Below are 21,578 nucleotides of genomic sequence, written 5' to 3' on the forward strand. Positions count from 1 at the left end.
CCAGCCCCGCTCTGCGTGGAAGAAGAGGGCGGGGACCGGCGCGGGGAGGAGAGCGGAGGAGGAGAAGGGGGCATGACTCGTGCAACTTGCGGCGGGCATCTGCCGAGCCTCTGAGCCGGCGGCGGCCCGGGGCCGGGACTGCTGCTCCGCCGATCCCACCCAGCCCACCCCGCCCCGGCCGACGGCTGCGGCTGACCTGGATCCTCGGAGCACCCGGCGGCCGGCAGTGATCTGCCTTCGTCTTCCGGGCGGCTTTCTGGAGCGCGAGGAGCGCTCTCCTCGCGGCCCCTCTCGCCGGACCCCCGGCCCCCGATGGCCCGGATGGGGCTTGCGAGCGCCGCTGGACGCTGGTGGGGACTCGCTCTTGGCTTGACGGCATTCTTCCTCCCAGGTAAGGCGGTTGCGCCTCTGCCCCCCTCCTTCGCCCCCTATCCAATACCTCCCCGGGGCTGAGAGCTGGGTGGCGGGCACGACTGGGTTGTAGGGAGTAAAAGAAGCCAGAAAAGTTGGGTCACGGTTTAGGTAAGGGGGGGTGGAGGGTGGCAGCGCGGAGAAAGAGACGTTTAGAAGCCGAACAGCCTGCCCTGCAGGGAAGCAGTCGGATGCACGTCTCTATGTAGCAAGAAAGCACTTTCTCCGCTCAATTTTTCATAAAAATAATAATATGTAATAGCGTTCTATTTATTTAATAACCAGCTCTCAGCTCGGGAAGCAGTTTGGAAACACTGCGTGTTACATAAATGCAAAATAATCACCGTAATCACCGTTTCGGGGTATGAGACAACAGCCCCAGGGGGAGGGCGTCACTCTCTGAGCTGGTGGGCTGTGGCAGGAGTGGGGTACGGAGGGGGGGGAGGTCTTCGTTTCTCTCGCTGGCCTCTTTGCCTGACGGTTTCGGGCGCTCGGGCTCCTTCCCGCCCCACGGCTCCCCACAGCGGGAGCGGAGAGCCCGCTCCTGCGGCAGAGGCACCTTCTCGCTCACCTGCGGTTCTCTTCCCGAAGGGAGAGGCCGGGGAGGCGCAGCAACGAAACCTCCCGGCCTTGAGCCGGGCTGGGCTTCGCCTCGGAACTCCGCTGCCAATTTCGGGGGCTCTCCCCGGAGCCGTCGCCGCGGGCTTCGAGCCAGCCAGGTGGCTGCATGACCCACTTTCTCGAGGGTGCCCCGAGAGTCCTTCACAGAAGTGCCGGCGTCGGAGGAGTTAACCCGACAACCGACCCTGGGGTGGCCCGCGGTGGCCCCTCTAACGGGTGGGGTGGGGGGCGGAGGCTGGGACCGGCCCGGACTTATTGTGCTGGGGAATGAACTGGAAAATGCGTTTAGAAGGCAAATCCGACCGAGTCCTCTTGCCTGAATTTAACCCTTTCCCTTCCCTGGGGAAACTGCCTGTCTCCCAAGGTGGCTGGGGACCTGCGAGCCTCGGGTGGTGGGGGTGAGGGGACCTCCAGTCCTTTGGGAAGAAATCTGAGAAGACCTCCCGCTCCGCTAGGTGTGGGTTTGGAGGGTGGGGCTTGGCTGGAGCACGTGGTCCTGGCGGAATAAGGGGTCTGAGTACAGAATGACAAGCCCAGCTCCGGGCAAGAATACTAGATCGCAGGCGCAGCTGGCAGCAAAGGGGAGGAGATGCTGCGCTGCCGCAGATTCAGGGCAGTTTGTTATCTAGGGCCAGCCTGGCGGCAGGGGTTCACTCCTGTCAGGCTAGAACCTGGCCGCATTCAGTTCTGGACCCCTGGTGCTACCAGCTCACTGGCAGAGCTCAGCAAATCTCACAGTGGTGGACGGCATCAAAAACAGTTTGTGGAAGCCTACACTGGTGCCCCTGCCCCTGACTGCAGCCCTGGGGTGCTGCCCTGCTAGGTGTGGGCTGGAGGGTGGTGGTGTATTCTAAGGCACCCAGATGTCACTGCCCTTTCAAAGGGGCATGACTGAAGCCCTCCCCCAGAGGGCAGTCTTAGTGAGAGCGGGAGGGCTTCTCACTCTGCACCTTCCGGGAGGCTGGCTGGAGATAGCAAAAGCTCAAGCTCTACGTGGGGTCTGACACCAGGCACCCTGCAGTTCCGTGGGGTCTGACACCAGGCACCCTGCAGTTCCGTATTGTCCACACCCAGAACCCAGGGAAGGGAGAGTTTCCTAGTTATTAGTCTGGAACACTGGGGGTTAACCTAGTCCTGGGTTGGACAAAGGGCAGGAAGGTTTGGAGGAAGGGGGCCAGGCTCACCCCCCTCTCTTCCCTGCTTTTGTTATTCTCCTCCATTTCCTGATACACAATGGTTAATTCCTTCTTTGGGGGGCTGGAGGCCTGCCCTGCTCCCCTGCACTTGGAAGGGGGGCAGGAAGCTGACATGCTCACCTGGCTCAAACAAATGTGGACACTTCTCCACACAAAACCCAGATGAGGGGTGGGGTGTCAAGAAGGAGCCTCAGCTCCATGAGCACTTACTAGCTTGCCTGCGCTCCCCTCCACTGGTCAGGGTTGTTATACTGGGGAGCATCTGCAGCAGCCTAAGTTCCCAACTCCCCGGCCCTTCTACCCAGCACCTGTGCCCCTGTGCCTCCTGTGAAGGGAGGAGGCAGGCAGGTATGACTGTGCCCATGTGGTACTTGGCCAAGAGCTGGTAGATCCAAAGTTGCTGTCTTCTCTATAACCCCAATTTCCACCACCCAGAGGCTCTCTCCATTTGCCCCACTGCTGCTTCTGTCTGGGGACTTGCCATCCCAGGGCTCTTTTCTGGGTTCTCCTGGGGAAGGGAACATTAAAAGATGTAGGGGGGACCCTCCAGTGTATGTAATGGCCCCCTGACTTCAACATACTCCCTACCTGGCTACCAAAGGCAAACCCTGAAGTGTTTTCAACCATACACACTTTACCAGGCAGGGTATCAAAGCCCACAAATCCCTAATGTCACAATCTCTGTTTCCTGCCCATTAAGTCAGGGCAGGGGGCAGTGGGAGAGGGGCTGTGACCCAAAGAGGGGCTGGCACAGGCAGGAGGAGTCTTGAGAACCTGCCTTAGAAGCAGGTGCACTGAGCTGGGGTCCCACCTACACCACACCCTCCCTAATTGGCTTCCCCAAACCTTTTGTCTGGAAAGAGAACACACACCCCAGGTGTCATGCACACCCTCGGAAGACCTGTCAGGCAGCACCCCTTCTCTGGAGCCCGTGCAGAGCTCACTGTCATGGTGGTTTCCCTTGAAGCCCTAGCGTCAGGACTGTGGGCTTATTTCCCTCCCTCCCCGTCGCTCACAGACAGTGCCATGTCTGGGCTTGCTGAGCAGGACGTTAGAGCAGAACCAATTCTGCTGGCCAGGCTTGGCAGTGTGTGCGAATGGGACTCGCAGTGCCCGTTTCCGAGGCAGGCAGCGCGGTGGGGAGCGTCTCAGACTCAGTCAGTGCCAGAGGAAGGAGGAGAGGTAGCAGCACCTGAGCTGTCGCCCACCGCCTGCCCGCCTGCCCACCCGGGTTGTGAGGCCTGGGAGGGCTTGGAGCCTGCACTTCTGTGCCCAGCACTGGTGGCCCCTGGCTGCAGGATGCTGGGTGAGACTGATCGGGAGCCCTGCCAGACAGTGCTGCATCCCCCGCATCGGCCCCTTCCTTGCCCAGGACCCAGCTGAAGGTGCCAGGAGGGCTGCCCACTAAGCAATGGGCCAGGCAGAAGGTTGCCCATTCTGTGTGTGTGATGCTGCCATTGTTGAGCAGCTGACTAATGTTCATTGTTCAGCACAAACAGAAAACACCCCAGGGAGGTGTGAATGTACCTTCGATTTTCCTGATTGTATCTTCCCTGGTTAACCTGGTAAATTGAATGACTCCCACCTGGGGGAGGGACAGAGCAGGGAGTCTGTGTAGTCACCTGTTTCGCTGATTTTGTTTGAAGTTTGAATGTTAGCCAGTCTAGAGTGGACCTAGCCAGATGTGGGACTTGGGCTGTGCTAGTTTGGACCATCTGAGACCACCCAGCCTGCATGCCAGGCCTTGTGTGCTGGGGCTGGTTATCTACCACCCACGAGTCCCCGAGGACTCGTGGGGACGAGGCTGTGAAGGTGTGGGCGCTGCTGTCTGTGGGTCACCGTGGGACGGGCCCATAAATACACATCGAGTGCATGTTCACATGTAACTGATTTCTGATGGCTTTTCCACAAAGCGTTTGTACAGGGGTTGAGCCTAGATCATCTTGCAGGCCACGGTGTCAGTGGGGGTGACCTGGGAGGTCCTTGCAGGAGCTGCTGAGTCCTTTGGGAGAAGGCCGCTAAACACTGCTTTCTCTCCTGTTCTACCTTTGGCTTTTAGGAGGACCTCCACATCTTTGCAGGGAGACGCCTGCCTGGAGAGACTGTCGTCTCTCTCTGCCCTTTTCCTGTTGGAAAGAACCTAGTGTTAACCGGAGCCTGGCTTGTCCTGCAGCTTCTCTTGATCCCTGAATGGCTGGGGAGGGCTGTGGAGATAGGTTTTCAGCTATTAATTTAGCATCTTTGCTTCCTGCATAAAAGCTTGAGGAAAAGGATGGGGATGGGATGACAGTGGCATGCGTGGACGTTCTTCTTCACGAAACCCCAGCAGAATCACATGGGTGCCCAGGTCGCCAACACGTATGTGCCTGCGGGCATCCCGAGTTAGTACAGCTGAAAGCAAGAGGCCCTGCCTGGCAAGGGCAATGGAAAAGAAGGGCCAGAGTGGGGAGCAGGGCAGTCCTGGGAGCCCAGCGCCTTGTGCCCAGGTCCAGCTGGAGAGCGCTTCTCCCCCATGATGCCCATCCCTCCAGAGAGACCAGGTCTGCAGAGCCAGCAGCAGATGGGGCTGGGACTAGAGGTAACTTAAGATCAGAGCAGGGATCACCTTGCAAAGGGAATGCTTTGAGTTAGAGATAACACCCCTTAGTCCAGTTAACCCTTGAACCTCTGGATGCTCTGGTGCTGTTGGGAGCTGGGCAATGGGGAGCAGCAAAGACACAAGAAAAGGCATCGGACCTCATGTCTAAACCCTGACCCATCCCAAAAGGAGAGCTGAACTCAGTTCAAGGACAGATCCAAGAAAGACCTGAAAGACTTTCATGGTCACAGCAATCCCAAGCGTTGTCAGGGGTGGGGCAGTAGGAAGGTGTGATCCTCAGGGCCTCAGGAGATCTGTGTGGGCTTTTCAGTCTTCCAGACCAGAATCACAGTGGTCCCAACTCTCGGCAAGAGGGAGCAAAAGATAACTGTCCTCCTGCAAATGGCCTGACCGTGGTCACTCAGAGGAGTGTGACCGCAAAGAGGCCAGGTGAGCTCGGTTTAAATCCCAGCTCTACTCATTGCTAGCCGAGTGGACTTGGTTAGGACACATCATAGCCTCAGGTTCCCATCTGTGAAATGGGTTTCCGCTAATAGAGATTTCAAAAGAGGACTGTGAAGGTTAGCTCAAGAATAAAGTAGGGAAAGTGCTTTGCAGCATGCCGGGCCTGTGGCGTAAAGGTGGTAGCTGCTTTCCTCCTACTGGCCCTGGCCCCAAAGGGACGGTGGCAGCTTTGCCACTCTGAGAAAGAGCCTCTCAGCCACCTGCATGCACCCTTCTGACCTCGCTTTCCCTGCCTCCACCCTGGAGCTGCTGGCAGGCGCCTCTGCCCCCACCGGCTGTGAGGGAAGAGCAGCAGCAGCTTCCAGAGGGGTCGGGTACCTGCAAGCACCCAGCCTGGGGGTCGAGCGGCAACCAGGACCTGCTGCCTTGCGGTCTTTGTTCTGCTGCTTGTGGCCAAGGCTTCTCCCGAGCAACCGCCCACTCCCTGGCTGTGGCCCACTGGGCACCACTGCCCATCTGGAGCGCTTACGGTAGCATCAGCCTGGCGCTGGCAGAGAGGGCCTGGGACTCAGTCCTGCCTTCCTCCAAACTCCCACATTTGGGGGGAGGATGGGCAAAGGACGCTCTTCGCAGCGGCCCACCCATTTGATGAGATGGTGCAAGCAGATAGAGAATTCCTCCCAGCACATGCTCCGCTTCCTCCTGCGGCAGAAGGAAGGCCTTCACCAGTAATCAGCTGTGGCTCTCTGCTCAGTTTCCCTGGGTCCTCTCAGACACCCCTGCTGGGCGCCATCAGTGCCACCCAGGTGAGGAAAGTGAGACTGCAGTTTAGGGATTTGCAGTCCATCTCATGCCACTGTAGCCAAATTAGATGCCAGGTCTTTTGACATCAAATACAGTAGTTGAAGATGGAGTAGGTTAGGAGGAGGTTGAGTAGGGTCAAGCTAGAATGTTCCAGAGAGATGAGCATTCACTTTGTCAACCACCATCAGCTTAGAATCTTCCACAATAAGCCAGAACATGGGGCACCCTGGGGAAGTGAGAGATAAACTGAGGACACAACCAGAGCTGACCATGGAGCCCAGGCTGGAACAGAGAACAGGAGACCCAACAGTAGAACAGCTGGGGACCCCAGGTGGTGCTTCTGGGAACTAGAGATTCACCCCTTGGGGATCCAGCCTGTGACATGGGCAGGGCCCCTGAAGTGAAAGTGTGTGAGTGTGGGATCCCTGGGCACACTTACACGCGCACAGGCATGCACTGACACCCAGGGGCAGAGAATGGGTACCCCCAAAACCATTTGGACTGGATGGAGTAGCAAAGAAAAGAAGAGTGATGAACTTTGGAAGGCAGAGTGGATTCCCTCTCCTGGGCCCCCTCCACACCCCCCCTCTAGTCTACACAGACCCCAATTTCATTCTCAGTTTATGAGGAGTCTCATTACCAAGCCACAGACAATAAAACCCGCCCGGCCACTCTGGCCCGGATCTCATTAGAGGACATTAGTTCCGCTGGCTGGTGGCTCCGTTGGGACACAGCTGCAGCATGGCCCGGCAGCAAAACAGGCCAGTGCCACGGGCACAAGAATGTCCCACTGGGAGTTAGAACCGACCTAATGGCAATACATGGAGACACCACCACCCTACCCCACCCCACCGTCCTGTGTGCTGAGTACATGGGATCCCTCCGCCCACGGGGTCCCTCAGTTCAGCTCCTGGCCAGAAGAGCAAATGGGCTCTGCTACCTTGGGGACTCCACCTCGAGGAAGAGAGCCTTCAGAGACTGGGGGTGCACACACATACACCCCCTCACATCCCAATGGCCTGAGGAAACGCTTAACGTGTAGCAGTGACAGGGATAAGGATCCGGACTCCTCACAATGGCCTTGGCCCAGACTTCGACCCCTCTTTCCCTCTGAAAGGTAGGCATAGGGGCCTGGTAGAAGCCACACATGCATGCAGGTAGATGCATATTTTCACCAGCTGGCAGCCATGACCAGGGCTTCCTAATCCTCCACACCCCTGCCTCCCGGAGGTAGAGTTAACTTCTACCCCACAATCTCTGTGATGGAGCCTTTAACCCCACCAAAGACAGGGTTATTTCTCCACAGAATCTGGGGCTTGGGCAGCCAGCCTCCTCTCTGCCTGTCCCTCCCTCCCTTCCTCTGTAGCAGTCCTGCTACACACTGCTCATAGAATTCCATGGGGGCTCAAATGGGTGCACCATGAAAACCAGACAGAGGGCAAAGGAAAGCTTGCCCCTTCTCAGTGAGCTAGCTCATGGAGGGAAGTGCCAGGCCCAAGTAACCAGTCCTTGGTGCACACGGCTCACCTGGAGTCCTCCGTGGAGGGTCACACCAGCCAGCCAGCCCACACTTTGGCCTAGGAGCTGCTGTTCCCGCCCAGTGAATCGGTGGAGAGGGGAACACTGATCTGTTCGGTCAGACGTGAGCTCTGTTCTAGAGATGAGGGGTTGGCAACCTGTGCCCTCCCGAGCTCCCTTGCGTGACACTAGCCTACAGCCTGTCAGGAGGGCAGGCCCTAAATGGGATTAGCGGCGCTGCTTCTGGGGGCTCCTTTTTGTGGACCCTGAGCTGTCCCCCAGGTAACCCCTTCCTCAGTCCTGGTTTCTTATGGGCAAAGGCTGCCAGAGGCCTGTGAGACAACCAGCCCTCTGGGAGGGGCCGGTAGCAACAGCCTCCTTCTTGGGATTATTTTAGCAACCACCAGCTACTTCTCTCCTGGCTCTGGTCTCCAGTCTGCCCACACCGCTGCTTGGCTGACTGCATCTCAGGCACACCTGAGAAGACACTCCCAGGCCCAGCATTGAATGGCTCCCTACCTGGCTAACCTCCCAACACCCTCCTCTGCATCCCAGGCCCACCTGACCACACATTCCGCTATTTGTGTTCTGTGCTTTCCCACCTCAGTGCCTTTGCACATGCAACCCCCACTCCTTTGTTTCCCATAGCTAAATATTGAGGACAGGAACCTTCAGGAACCCCAGCGGGTAATGACCTCTCATTGCCACCTCCTGCCCTGTGTATTAACTGCTCTGCATTTTGCCATAGAGGTGCTTGGGCCTGAGAGTCACAAGACTGAGAGTTCCAAAAGTTCAAGGCCTGCTGCTGACCGGGCTTGGTTTCCACAGGGACAAGCAGAGTTGGCCACATCCTAGTACATGTAGGTGGATACACAGTTGCTTTGTTTGGACAGTTGATGATATAGCAATAGCAAACTTTTATCAAGAGTTCTGGGCGCCAGGCACTGTTGTAAACATCCTACCTGTAATAACAACACGCATGAAAGACACTTCTCGTTTCCCCTCTTTTGCATATAGAAAAACGGGGCTCGGGCAGAGATTGCATTGGATAACTTGACCTGGGCTGTAGGGCTAGGAAGTGGCAGAGCCAGGAAATGGAACCCGTGTCATGTTGGTACCACTTGGCGAGGCTGCTTGGTGCGGGGTGGGGGTGGGAGGAGGGCAGCTTACTGAATCCGCAGGGCCGTGAGATCTTGCTTTCAGCCTGCCCACCTCCCCGGCATCACACCTTTACACTTGTGCCTTTGATGATACCGGAATAGCCCAGCGCATCCCTGGAGCATTTGGGGAGTTATTAGTGCTAATCACCGGCGTCTTGGTAGTTATTACAACTGTATCTTTTGGATACCTTACAAGTGCTAGCAGTACAGTCGTTCCGTCCTGCTCTGCCCTGCTGCAGGCGCTGCTGTGCCTTGGGAGCATTAATGCAGCTATGCTAGAGGGAAATGTCCTGGTATTATCACTCTTCCATCTCCTGAGCCTGTGGGCATCACTGATGTCATTTGGGGGCCTCCTGCCATGTCTCACTGTGAGACGACGAGCAGGTGCAATTGCTTCTTCCAGACAATCCGCCTGGAACTGCCTCCAGCGGGTGTTCCCAGGCTGGTCCCAGATCCTGGGTGGGTCCACAGCTCAGGGAGCTGATTCTTTGCCAGGACCTGTCTTAAGCTTCTGCAAAGTTCCGTTCTCTCCTGCCCTCACCCAGAGATCCCAAAAGATGGCAAGGGAGGGGCCCCTGCCTCCTGGGAGGTGGGGGGAGAAAGGATTTAGGGTGTTCACCTGTGCCAGCTGCTTTGATCTCCTGGGATGAAAAGGCTGGTGCTCCTGCCCTGTCAGCCTCAGGACAGCTAGCTGGGGACGGAGGCTGTGGTGGCTATCCCAAGAAAGAGGATCATGGGAACACAAAAATCAAAGCCCTTTCCCAGTGCTGGGGCTAGACTGATTGGACGCTGATACCACGTGCAGATTGTCCTCTCAAGGGTCACTCAGGGCCAGTGCCCCCTCCACCCCACCCCCACCACACACCGACCCTGCAGGTCACCACGTGGGCTCAGACCTTACAAACTCCTTTGCTTAATTAGGATGGTAACTCGTCTGCAAAATGGTCATCTGATACGTTTCGACGCCAATGAGAAATTCCTCCTGGACCCTCCACTGCTCTAGATTATCCATGCTCCGTTAGCTTGAATTACGGTGCAGCCTCTGCGGCCAGACACAGGCCAGAGCTGTGTGGTCGGATCCTGGCTTTGCAGTTTGCCCTGCACCTAGGAAGTGCTTGGAAGCGATGGGTTTTGAAGGGCCTAGGGTCTGCCTGGCCCCCATCCCAACCTGGCTCCTGAACCAGGCTACTTTCATGGCCCCGCCCTCTGGGTCAGGTCTCCTTTGGGGGCTTTGAGTCAAGAGCAGTTACTGCAGTGGCTTCTGGGTATAAACTGGAGTGGAGGCAGGGACAAGCTTCTCCCGGTGTAAATAAGATCGGCACGGAACAGCCACCCTGCACTGGATTATTTTATTATGATTGTCCACCTCCCCCACCCCCCAAAGTGTCCTGATCTCATTGGCCTGGATTGCAGCATCTCTCAAAATGATGGATGGGCCTCCTCTCCCTTCCCAGGCAGGGTGGCCAGCCCTGTTACGGAGACACCCTCCTACCGGCCCTTACCAGATTTATTTGCTGTGTTTATGGTACCCAGAGAGTAATCAGTGTCCTGGGCCTGCTGAGCACTAGGATTATCTCCACTCGGTTGATGGATGGGCCTTTGGAGAACTTACACCACGGCCCCCTGCTCCCCTGTGTCTGCCCCCACGGATCACCCCCACCTCCGTCGCCTCCCAGGAGTCATATAATGGGCCGCCGGGTTGGGACTGAAAAGGGGGTGGTGAAGGAGAAAGGGCGTCCTTTCCCCGACCTCTTTACACTGCCACAGAGATACACAGGGAGGGTCTCTATGCCCAGCTCCCTAACCCCCCAGAGAGCCTGGGCCAGGGGACAGGCAGCTTCTCTGAGACCAGCCCCCGCAATTCTGCTCAGAAACATCCTTCCCAGAAAATGTCCTCTCCCCTCTCCCCTCACTCCATTCCTTCCATCCCCTCAGCTGCGGGTACAGTTTGCTCTATAATGATAATTTGTGCTGGTTTATGTGTTGCTTTACAAGTGTTTTTATGTCCTCTGTGCGTGTAGGGGAGGTTTATAATTGGTGTGCATGTGAGGTCTCATGCTCCGTGTCCGTGTCTGTCGCGAGTCATGTGCTGTGTGCACGTATGTTACGAGGTTCTGTGCTGTGTGTATGAATGCGTGCATGCGTGTGCCTGCACTCCTGGGGGAATCTGATAATCCTTCTTCCCCATGGAGGTGGGGACCTCTCACCCTGCTGCCAGGGTGGCCGGGCAGAGCCAAGAAGCTGGGAGGTGGGGGAAGTGGAGGGAGGAGAAGAGGTGATCAAAACGATATCCGTGGAGGCAGATGAGTGTCCGGTCTGCACTGCCCCCCAGCCGCCAGTGGGAGAATGGAGAAGGTCGAGCTCAGAGAATTGTTTTGTCTCTAAGATCCCAAACAAGTGGTTTCTGTATTTTTCCCACCAAATTGACTGAAGCCACTGGTTGTTTTGGAGCCAAATGCTTTCTGCTTTTTGTGATGGACACATGCTCACATGTCTCTCTGCCTTGTCTTCCCTAAACTTGACCTCCCTTCACTGTAAAAAGCGGGTGCGATGATGGGAGGCTTGGAAGGAGTGAATCACGCCTGTGCTGTGATTAGCACAGTGCCTGGTACGGAGCAAGTTCACACGACTTGGCTGTTAGCTGCTGCAGGCTGGCCCGGCGACCCTGCCTAACTCCTGGCGCTGGGAAGCCAGGCCCAGGAGCCCTCCCAGGAGTAGATGACCCAGCACTTGGGGGAGTCCCTCAACTGTGGCCTCTTTAGGGTAATATCTCCAGCAGGTTGCATTGAGGACTTAGCCCCACCTCCTCACCCAGAAAGCCACCCCCATTTCAGATTGTCACCTAATGTGGTACCTAGTGGCTCTTTGGCACCATCCTGTGCTCCCCTCTTAAAGTGTTATATGCCCTCCACCCCAGAACCCCAGTAGGGGATCCTGACTTCCCCAGGTGCCTACTGTCAGGAATGCCCCTGCCCTCAGGATGGTGTAGTGGCAGAAGTGGGCAGGTCCCTTTCCGCGGCTACCCCATAGCGCATGCGCCAGTGCCTCCTGTGGGCCAGGCGCTGGACAGGCGACAATAGTAAGCAGCCCCGCCCTCCGGGAGTGTCCAGTCCAGCAGAGGACACATGTGCCCTCTGACCTCACACACAGCAGAGGACATGAGAGGGTGCCCCCTCATAATGCGTACAGCCAGTGGCTCAGTGGGGAGACAGAGCTAGGTCTTGTGGGAATATCCACTGAAACCCCTCATTCTCCCTAAACCCTCCCTGATTAGACGGGAAGGGGCAGGAATGCCAGGCAGGGGAGGGAACTCCCCTTCACCCTTAAAGGTAAGTCATTTCAACTTCTGAGCTCACAGGGACCTCCTCTGAAGGTACCTCTCTGTCCTGCTGGGAAAGTCGGGAAAGACTAGAAAGGTGAGTTAGAGAATCCCAGTCTCCACATTGGGAGGAGAGTCACACAATTCAGTTCTTAAAACCCACAACCGGGCCCTCCCTGGTGGTGCAAAGGGTTAAAGCGCAGCACTGTGAAGCCCTCCAAAGCCACTGCAGCATGAGTTCAATCCCTGGCCAGGAGCTGACCCACATGGCGCAGCAGACCAATCCAGACCCGCCTGCTGCTCCCTCAGCAGTGTATTTCAGTCGATCTGGGGTTCTGCTCCCCACTGTGTCTCTGGTGAATCTTCCCAGCCCCCACACCTCTGGCCTGTACCCCAGTTGCTGTAAGCATAAATAAATAAATATTCTTTAAAAATAAACCACCTTTGACCACACATCCCTAGCATTTGGTTGAACAGCCAGCTGCAGCATGAATGTCGGCAGGGGTGAGGCGCTCACCTTCTTACACAGCAGCAGGTACAACTTGGACTGCCCTAGATTCTTCCTTACAGGGGCTGAAATATGTAAATCTGAAGTTCCACCCATTTAAAGACAGCCCCCACACCCCCCACCCTCCCCAGAGTCTTCTCTCCCTTGAGCGATTCTACCAAGACTGCCACACCTCACCATCTCAGGTGGTCTGGAATCAGGTCGTGTGCATCCCCAGTAATAGGTGTGATGCCCCAAACACAGGTTGACCTGCCCGGGGATTCTGTGAGGACCCTGAGGGGTGGGGTAGAGGGAGAGTGGCCTGGCTGTCTCCATGCTTCCCAACCCTGTTTTTCTTTGGATTAACAGTAAATTGCAGTGAAAGATCCTCTTATCTCCAGTGGGAATTAAGGAATTAAGTTGGCGATGGGGAGAGAGGGGCCTGAGAAGGGAACACATTGCAGAGACTCAGGACAGAGAGAGGACAGTGGGGAAGTCATGGGGGACAGGAGCCTGGGGGGCAGGAACCCCTCTACCTGCAGCCACTTCACCCAAGAAACAGAGTCGGGGGCAACTCCCTAATCATCCCACAGCCTGTGCCTTGTTGGGGAGGGGGTTTTGCCGTTCAGAGAAGGTGCAGTCACTTGGGGGCACGGACGCCCACTGTGGGGTGCCGTCTGGGCAGCCTTCTTGTAGCCCATCGGCTCTTTGCGACATGGAGCAGCCGTTCTGTGGCTTGTCACAGCACCAGGAGAGCGAGCCGGGCATGTGGCAGGTGAGGCACCCCGCTGTTGGGAGCTGTGATGCCCAGGCTGTGATACACTCTCAAGTCCAGCGCGCCCACCCAGCAGGCAGCCGATCGGCACCATCCAGACACTAAGATCCCCCTCGGCCACCCACTTTGCTTCTCTGGTGAGACCGACTTAATCAGGTTCCAGGACCATGGTAAACTGTCTTTTCGTCCCTGTAGCCTCTGGGCTTCCCTTTATCTTAAAAGCAACCCAGAAGCCTCCATCCTTAGGAGGCTCAGGATCTACTCCCAACATGCTTTTCCTACTTGGCTCCACTGTCCCCGGTTCTTCGGCTTGGAGCCCCCTCTCAACAGTCCTCAGGAACACTGCTCCTTGTCACCCCCCCTGGCATCAAGACCTCCCCACCCCCATCAGCAGGGTGGCACCCTTCAGTGGCTCCCCTTTCCCAACCCTGAGACTGGGCAGGGAGAGATAAGGGACCTGTTGACCTTCTGGGGGAGGGAGGTTGCAGAGGCATCCCAAGAACCTAGCTGCTTCCAGGTCAGCCAGACCAATCGGGGGACATGGCCCCAGTGATAGTTTCAATCACTGTCATCCTGTTCTCTCCTGACACCACAAGGACTGGGAGCAGGGAACGATAAAAAGCAAGGCCAGGCTGGAGATAGCCTGTGTGGGAGACTGGAGGGGGTGGGGATGGCAAGTTCCAGAAGCTCCTGGGACTCGACAGCAGGGAAGAGGTGAAGCCAGAAATTGGGCCTGCAAGTCCAAGAGTCTACGTGGTTAATAATTAGTGACTCTGGTTAATAAGTCATTGGTGTTTCCCCCCACTTTCAGTTCCCACATCTCTATCCCTGGAGATCCTTCTAGGCTCTGCCAAGTTCTCTGAAAAGAAACCCCCACCCCCACCCCCACCCGCAACCCTGCCTAGACCACCACCTCCTTTCTTCCCCCTGCACCCTCCCCAAGCTGATTTCTGGTCTCCTGGCCCAGGCTGGGGTTTGCTCTCCAGGAGAGGTGAGTCACCTGCTTTCCCTGGCCGCCCCCATGGTCTCTGGATTCCCCTTCCTGTTTCCTACTCTGGCTGCACGGGTGGCCTGAGAACCACCCCACAGAGCATCTCTAGGGACTCGCTGTCCTTAACAGTGCCACCTGTCCCCACTGACTTTCTGCTGGCCAGCTGGGATCCTGAGGGACCCTATGGGCAACTCTTCCCTACTACTCAAGTAAGTTCAGTCAACAGACGTTCTTTGAGCATCTGCAATGTGCAGGTGAAGAATAGATGTGGTGTCGTGAATACTGTAACCTTCCCATCAAGGTCCCAGGCTGTCTGTCTAAAGACCAGGTGACTCCCTGAGTAGAAGCAGGACCTGATGCTTAGGGTGAGGAAAGTGAACCACGTGTCCTTAATATTTGGCATTTTTGGTGGCATTGTCACCTCTAGCTGCTGGAAAACTTTCCATTGGATTGTCTGCTTGCCAAGAGGTCGGGGAGAGGGAGGAGGCACGAAAGGGAGAAGGCAGCAAGGGCTGACGGTCAGGTGCTGGGGCCTCTCCTGCCTCTTCTAGGCTTCTGCTGAGCTGGGGTCCTCAAAACATCCCTGCTCTTGGGGGTGATGCTCACATCCCCCAGAGAACGCCTAGACCGAGGGGTGTGTGCAGCACCATGGCGGCAAGAACCCTCCCTGGGCGAGGCTTCCCTGAGCAGCGCCCTTGCAGCCAAACCCTGGTGGCCAGGGAGGGGTGGCTGGAGGAGGACGTGGTAGGGGGGATGACCAGGGCAGCCAGCAGAGGCCCGGTGTGGGCACACCGGGAAGAGGCCTAGAGTCTGGATGGGAGGCGGGGAGCTGGGGGTGAGGGGCATATGCAGTGGAAGGACTAGAAAGACGCACGAGGGCGTGGCACTCGAGACAGCAGTCCCCAACCTGCTCTCGCTGACTTCAGCCTAGCCGTCCCACTTTACACCTCCTGTACCATCCAGAGCCATATCCTCATCCTTCTCTTCCCAAGATACAGCCCTCAAGGGCCCTTCCCACCTCTGGGACTGGAACAGCCAGAGGAGTGCTGGTCCCTTCAGCCTCTGCATCTGACTCATTGTCAGTTTTACTGGTTCCTTTTCTGCAGGACGCTTCCAAACCCATCCCAACCACCCTCTGAGGCATCCCGGGGCCCTTTCCCTGTTCCTGTTCAGCCCACACAGCACTGGCAGAACAAGGAGAAATGAGAGCATGTCACATTATGCTCCAAAGCCACCGGCTTCCCGGTTCTGCTGACTTAAGCACAGACTCCATGATCTAGACCCGGGTTTCTCTAGCCAGCATTACTGGCATTATTCTGGGTCAGGGGATTAAAGAAGAAGGGCCTTGAAGGATGAGTAGGAGTTTGCCAGGCAGTGAGGTAAGGCCCTCCAAGCAGAGGGAACCTGAGAGAAGAGGCTGGTGGGATGGAAGGGGACTGGCAGTGTGCCAGGGCTAAGCCCAGTGTGAGTGGGGTTTGGAGTATAGAGCAGCTGGTGGGAGAGAGCGCCACCAGCTTCCCTTTACGGTGGGGACTGTCCTGTGCTTTGTAGGAGATTTAGCAGCACCAGAGCCCTCTGCCTGTAGGTGCCAGGAGCATCCTTGCCCATCTACACCACGTGACCATAGAAAATGTCACATTGCTGAAGCCCCCCTGGGGCCTGTCACCCCCTAGGTTGCAGCTAAAGTTCACAGCTTCAGCTCCTCCTGCACACTCCCACCACTGGGTCTTGGCTCCTGCTTCTGGTTCAACCCAGAGCCTCCCTACCCACCTGTGACCTACCTGGTTCCCAGATGGCCCTCTCCCATGAGGCCTTCCCGTCCTGTCCTTTGGTGTTATTCTATCTCATGCTTTCTCTCTTCCCTCACCCTACACCTGAAGCTTTTGGAAGCTGAGAACTCAAACATAAAAATCTCCACAGATTCTAGCTCAGTGCTGTACACAGTAGGTGCTCCATAAACGTACAGTGAACTGGCTTCCCCTCCTTCTGAGCCCCAGTCAGCACTGAGGTTTCTTTCTCCTGCACCTCTCTGGTTTTCTTGGCACTTTTTTAACCCCTGTAACTGCTTCCCCCCCTTCCTGACACTACAACTACCATCTTCATTTCGTTGGCAACAAACAAAATCACCTTTTTCCGTTCAGTCCACCTTTACTAAGTACCCCTTGTGCATGGAGCCCTGAGGCCAGGGCCTCTGTGGCCGTGTGTGGTCTCCCAGGCAGAGGTGTGCTGGTTTGAATCAGGAATGGCCTGTGCTGGGGTCTTCCCTCCCCCACGGCTCACCTGCTGTTCTCCACGCCAGACCCCACACCACTGGGCTTGTCCTCCCGCACTCCGCCTGTCCCCAGCGGGTCAGCAGCCTCTGCTCTCAGGTCCCTCTGCTTTGTGGGCCGGGTCACGGCCTGTCAGACTCCTGCTCATCCTGCAACACCCTTCCTTCTTAACCAGCCCCTCCTCAAGTTCATCCTTTCCTCCCCACGTTTCTTGTGGCACTGTGACCCTTCCTGCCCTAGAGAGTGATCATGGTATTAGTTCACTTACCCTGTACGCTCCCTGGTGCCCAGGACCATGCCACGGTACGTGTGGAATCCCTGCTTTTAGGCATCTAATAGGTTCTTAATACATTTTCATTGAAAGATATTGCTTATTTTATTTTCCAAACCATTTTGTTCACACTGTTTGAAGAGTGCGTCTCTGATTAATGACTTTGCTTAACCTCGCCGCACATGCCCTCGTGTGCTTCTTTGTGTGTAAATGTACACGTACGTGTACATCTGTGCTTTTAGTTGCACACAGGCGCGTGGGCGTGCGTGCGTGGGCCTCTGACGCAGTGTTGTCCCAGGTTCAAATGTATGTGCCCCCAAGCTTCCCCTCTCCGGGGTGGCCCAACGGGGTGGCCCAACGTTAAGGCTTGCGGTGACTGGGTAATGACCCTCAGTCACCTTTCCACCCATACCTGAGATCCTCTCCCAGAATTTCCTTCTGCCCTGGTGGGGGGCATGGATTAGGGGGAGCCTTCCATTCCATCCTGGGGTAACCCATGCTGTGCGGGTTGGGCTGGGTATAGAGTCCTCTGCGACCTAGTCACATCACACCCCCTTCCTGATCCATCTCTGCCCTGTTTAATTGGAATTTGGCTAGTGGAGACCATCTGTTCTATTCCGGCCTGTTTCCATGACAACCAAGTGGCTTGAGACTGAGGTTTGTGGTGAGAGAAGTGGCCTGGGGGATGCTGGGAAAAATCAGTGAAGTCCTCCCCCTCCAACCTGCTCTGCCTTGCTTTCTCTCCTCTGCCCTGCCTTCAGCCCCCCAGCCCAGAGTAAAAATAAAGCTGCTGCCTGCAAGGGAGTCCCCCAGCCTCAGCCCACTCAGCCAGGCTCTTTTGTGTTTCCCACACAGGGCTCCCCGCCCCCCTTTCATTCATAAGCATTTGCTGCCTGCCCTGCAGACTCTAGAGCTGGCCCAGCCCTTTTACTCACACCTAGGACTCTGGAGGGAAGGGACCCCTGCAGTGTGCGCCTCTGGTTTGGTGCTCAGTCACCCCAGTCTCTGAGCCACTTCCTCAGCCCATCCGGGAAGCTCTAAATCTTCAGCCAGGACTCTCTCACACTCCATTGCACAGGCACCATTGCGCTGACGCATCACCTTCCCCTAGCCCATACCCAGGGAACCCTAGTCCCTGGAACCCCAAAGATGACAGGGCCTTGAGAATGGGGTCCTCTGCTTCTCTCCCCAGGCTCCCTTGCAACCCCTTACACTCAGGGTTCCACACTTGAGACACTGTTGGCCTCCCTTGTCCCCAGCGCCTTGGAAGCAAAGGGGCTCCCAGTAGTACAGAGAAGACAGAGGAGCCCTGCCGCTGCGTCCCCCCCCCCGCCCCCCCCAGAGAAAAGGTGCCGCAGCCCCACCCACCGCTGGATGGTCCTGGAACCCAGACAGGCCCTGACACTGAGATGGGAGTAGACGTTTTCACTCCTGTTTCTGGACAGACAGTTCTGTTTTCATAGTGTTATTTCCTGCCCTAATTTCCTGGTCTGTGGCAAAGCCTCTTCCGTGCCTGCTCTATTACCAGGGGACCCGCCTGTCTTCAAAAATAAGTGGTACGGTTTGTCAGGTGATCTGTCTGTCGCTCTGGTCCCAGGATGATGTGCCAGCCACACCTCCTACATGTTGGGGGAGGGGAGCCTGCCTCGAGGAGGGGATGGGGAGGCCCCAGGCTCTCTCCAGTGCCCCTAACCCCAGGAGAATCTGACCTGGGTAGGGAAGGAAAGAAGATACAGTCTCAGATCTGAGAAGGTCATCGTTCAGAGCAGCTATGCTGAATGGGGGACCCCTACATTTGGGGGGTGCTGCAGCCTTGCAGAGGTCTCCTTGTGGCCACCCTGCCTCCATCAGTTTTGGGTCTGGCTCCCACCATCCCTCCTTCTTCATGTGCATCTCTTTTTTTTAAATTGGGGTACAGCTCATGTATCATAAAATTCAAACTTTTAAAGTATACAGTGCAGACGTTTTAGTGTATATAGAGCATTTTCTCACCCCCAAAGAAACCCTGTACCCACTAGCAGTCACTCCCCATTTTTCCCTCCCCCACCCCCTGGCAACTGCTCATTGACTTGCACATCTGTGGATCTGCCTGTTCCAGACTGGACCCTCCTCATAAATGGGCTCTTGGGCTAGGTGTAAGTGCGGTATTTTCATATAAATGAGCTCACACGATGTAGTGTATACTCTATTGTCATATAAATGGACTCTGTGGCCTTTTGTGACTCAACACTCTTTTCCTGAGCATTCCAGTGCCTCTTTCCAAGTGACTGCCCTGTTTAAAGAGCAGCAGTGCAGGCCAGGCCTGCCTTGTGAGTTGCAGACCCTTGACCGATGCAGCATGCTTTTATTTACATAGTTGTCAAAGAATAAAATTCCTGTAATAATACCGACTAATATATCATTTGCTTTGTGCTAGCAGTGGTGCTAAGTTCATGGGTTTCTTGTTTTGGGTTTTTTCCCAGGTAACACTGTTTTTATGACACTATGTATTTAAGGGGTTCAGGTTCACACCTCTGCGGATGAATGTTAGCACTGCGGATGAATGTTAGCATACCACGCCCACCCGAGAGCACCCGTAGCCCTGCATCACAGTCCACTGACCCTGTCCCCGCTTTGGTCTCCTCCCAGCTCTGCGGTTGTATCCTAGGGATTTGTTTTGATTTGATTTTTCTTGGTGCTTTCCTTTGTTTCTCTTTAGTCCGCATTAGTGAAATCATCCAGCATTTGTGTTTCTCCTTCTGACTTGTTTTATTTCGCACCATCCCCCTGTGTTGTCTTCAGTGCCAAGGTTTCATCTTTTCTATAGCTAAGTAGTAATCCGCCATGTGCATCTATGTGTGTGTGTGTCTTTTTATAGCTAAGTAGTATTCCATCGTGTGTGTGTATATAATCACATATATATACATAAACATATACATCTCACATCTTCATCCATTCATCGTTGCTGGGAACTTAAGGTTGTTTCTGTGTCTTGGCTGTTGTAAATAATGCTGCCATGGATATAGGAGCTCACATATCCCTTTGAGCTTGTGGTTTTATAACAAAGCCCTTTGAAACTAGACTTGCTCTCCTTTCCATCACCTCTGCACCAGCCAACAAGTCAGGCACACCATGCTTCTCTTTCCACTTTTTGCTCGTTCTTCTCTCTCTCCCTGAGGGACTCCTACTTATCCTTCTAGACACAACTAGAAACCTCTCCTCTTCCATGACACCAGTCACTCCCAGATAGGACTCCTCCTCCCAAATGCCCATGACTATGGGTTCATTCTTTAAAAATATATATATATATATATATATACAGCACTTATCACTTGGGAATTGTTTCCATGCCTGGGTGTCCTGCTAGACTGAGCTCCTAGAGAGAAAATCTCATCTTCTTATTTCTCCACCTGTCTACCTCTCAGCACTACCTGCGTCACCTCTACCCAAATGGCAATAGTACAGTGTCTGGCACAGATACTCAGCAGTGCCCCTCAGGTAAGAGCAAGGGGAATGGAAAGACCAGAGCCAGTGCATTCCACATGGGAGAGGTGACTGGAAGAAGGACCTGGAAGGACAGGAGGCTTCAGCAACCTAGTATAGCAGAAACACTGGGGCTATGACTGGGTCCTGGGATTGCACTGACTGGAGCTCAGAGGTGAGAGGTTTGACAGCCTTAGTGGAACACCCACTCTCGTCACTAGGATGAGAGATGGGATGGAAGGTTTGGCAAAAGAAGTGGAAGAGGTGAGTAGGAGCAGAATGGGGAGAAGACAGCATTATATGAATGGAGGTGACCCTCAAACAGTACAGGGAAGCAATGCTCCCAGCAGACAGAACAGCTTGTGCAAAGGCCCAGGGGCAAGGAGAGCCATTGCTTAAAATAACTCGGAGAAGAGGAGATCAGTGTGACACTGGTGTGGTGAGCAGGAAAGAGCTTTATGACAAGGTAAATGTGGGAGCCCTTGCACCTGTGTCTGATGGAGCCTCCCCATCCTTCAGGGGCCATAAAGATGGCTGGACCTGACCTGACCACCACCCACAGGGAAGGCAGTGGTCCTACCATCATGCCAGGTGGAAACTACTGGAAGGCAAATGATAGATTCTGAAACCCTCTCCTTCCTCACCCAGTATTACGTCCAAGAATTGAGGAGCAGGCTGAACTTCGGTTCCCTGCCACAAACTAGCTTTGTGCACTCAGACAGTCTATGCCATCTCTCAGGCCCTTCGTCTCTTTTTCTATAAATATTGCCCAACTGAGCGTAAAAGCAGGGGACTAATGCCTACTTGAGGGTTTTCGGGAGGATTAAAGGAGATGGCCATCCAAGTGTTCTGAAAGACTTTGTGAGCTTTTATTCTCACGTGTGCTCTCAGCGCAAATGAGCAAATGAGGATGTGGTGGCCTTGGGTCGTGGTTTGAAGGAGTCACCAAAGCCCCCCTTCTCTTTTCTTGACTTTAATGTCTTTTCTAAGCTATTAGAAACCCCAATGGGGCAATCCCATGCTGTTTACTTGAAAGAAGACTTAAAAGCAAGTCTATTTGTATTTTCTGGGCTAGGGGTTGGGGTGGGGACGAATTTAGCTACCCTAACCCTGAGTATGCCAAGAAAAGATTGAATGGGGTTCTGGCTCCATCAGGGTTGGAAGAAGGGGTTCGAGGGGGTTCCCTAACCCTGCCCCGGGCTTCAGCAGTTCTGGGAGAAGAGGAAGTCTGTTCTGGGGATCCCGGGGGG

At 55.3% G+C, this 21,578-nt stretch overlaps 1 protein-coding gene across 1 annotated transcript in view; it reads left to right on the forward strand.

Annotated features, from left to right (window-relative positions):
• The first annotated feature begins 11 nt into the window (after positions 1-11).
• Positions 12-21,578, forward strand: part of PVRL1 (poliovirus receptor-related 1 (herpesvirus entry mediator C)) — a 61,668-nt gene continuing 40,101 nt past the window's right edge. Inside the window, exon 1 of the mRNA XM_004689172.2 lies at positions 12-391. Within this exon, the coding sequence (XP_004689229.1) occupies positions 313-391 (79 nt within the window). The 5' untranslated portion in view covers positions 12-312. The remainder of the gene's footprint in view (positions 392-21,578) is intronic.

This window comes from Condylura cristata, unplaced genomic scaffold (genome assembly GCF_000260355.1).
Source record: "Condylura cristata isolate star-nosed mole 26May11 unplaced genomic scaffold, ConCri1.0 scaffold00025, whole genome shotgun sequence".
In the NCBI taxonomy this organism is placed as follows: Eukaryota; Metazoa; Chordata; class Mammalia; order Eulipotyphla; family Talpidae; genus Condylura; species Condylura cristata.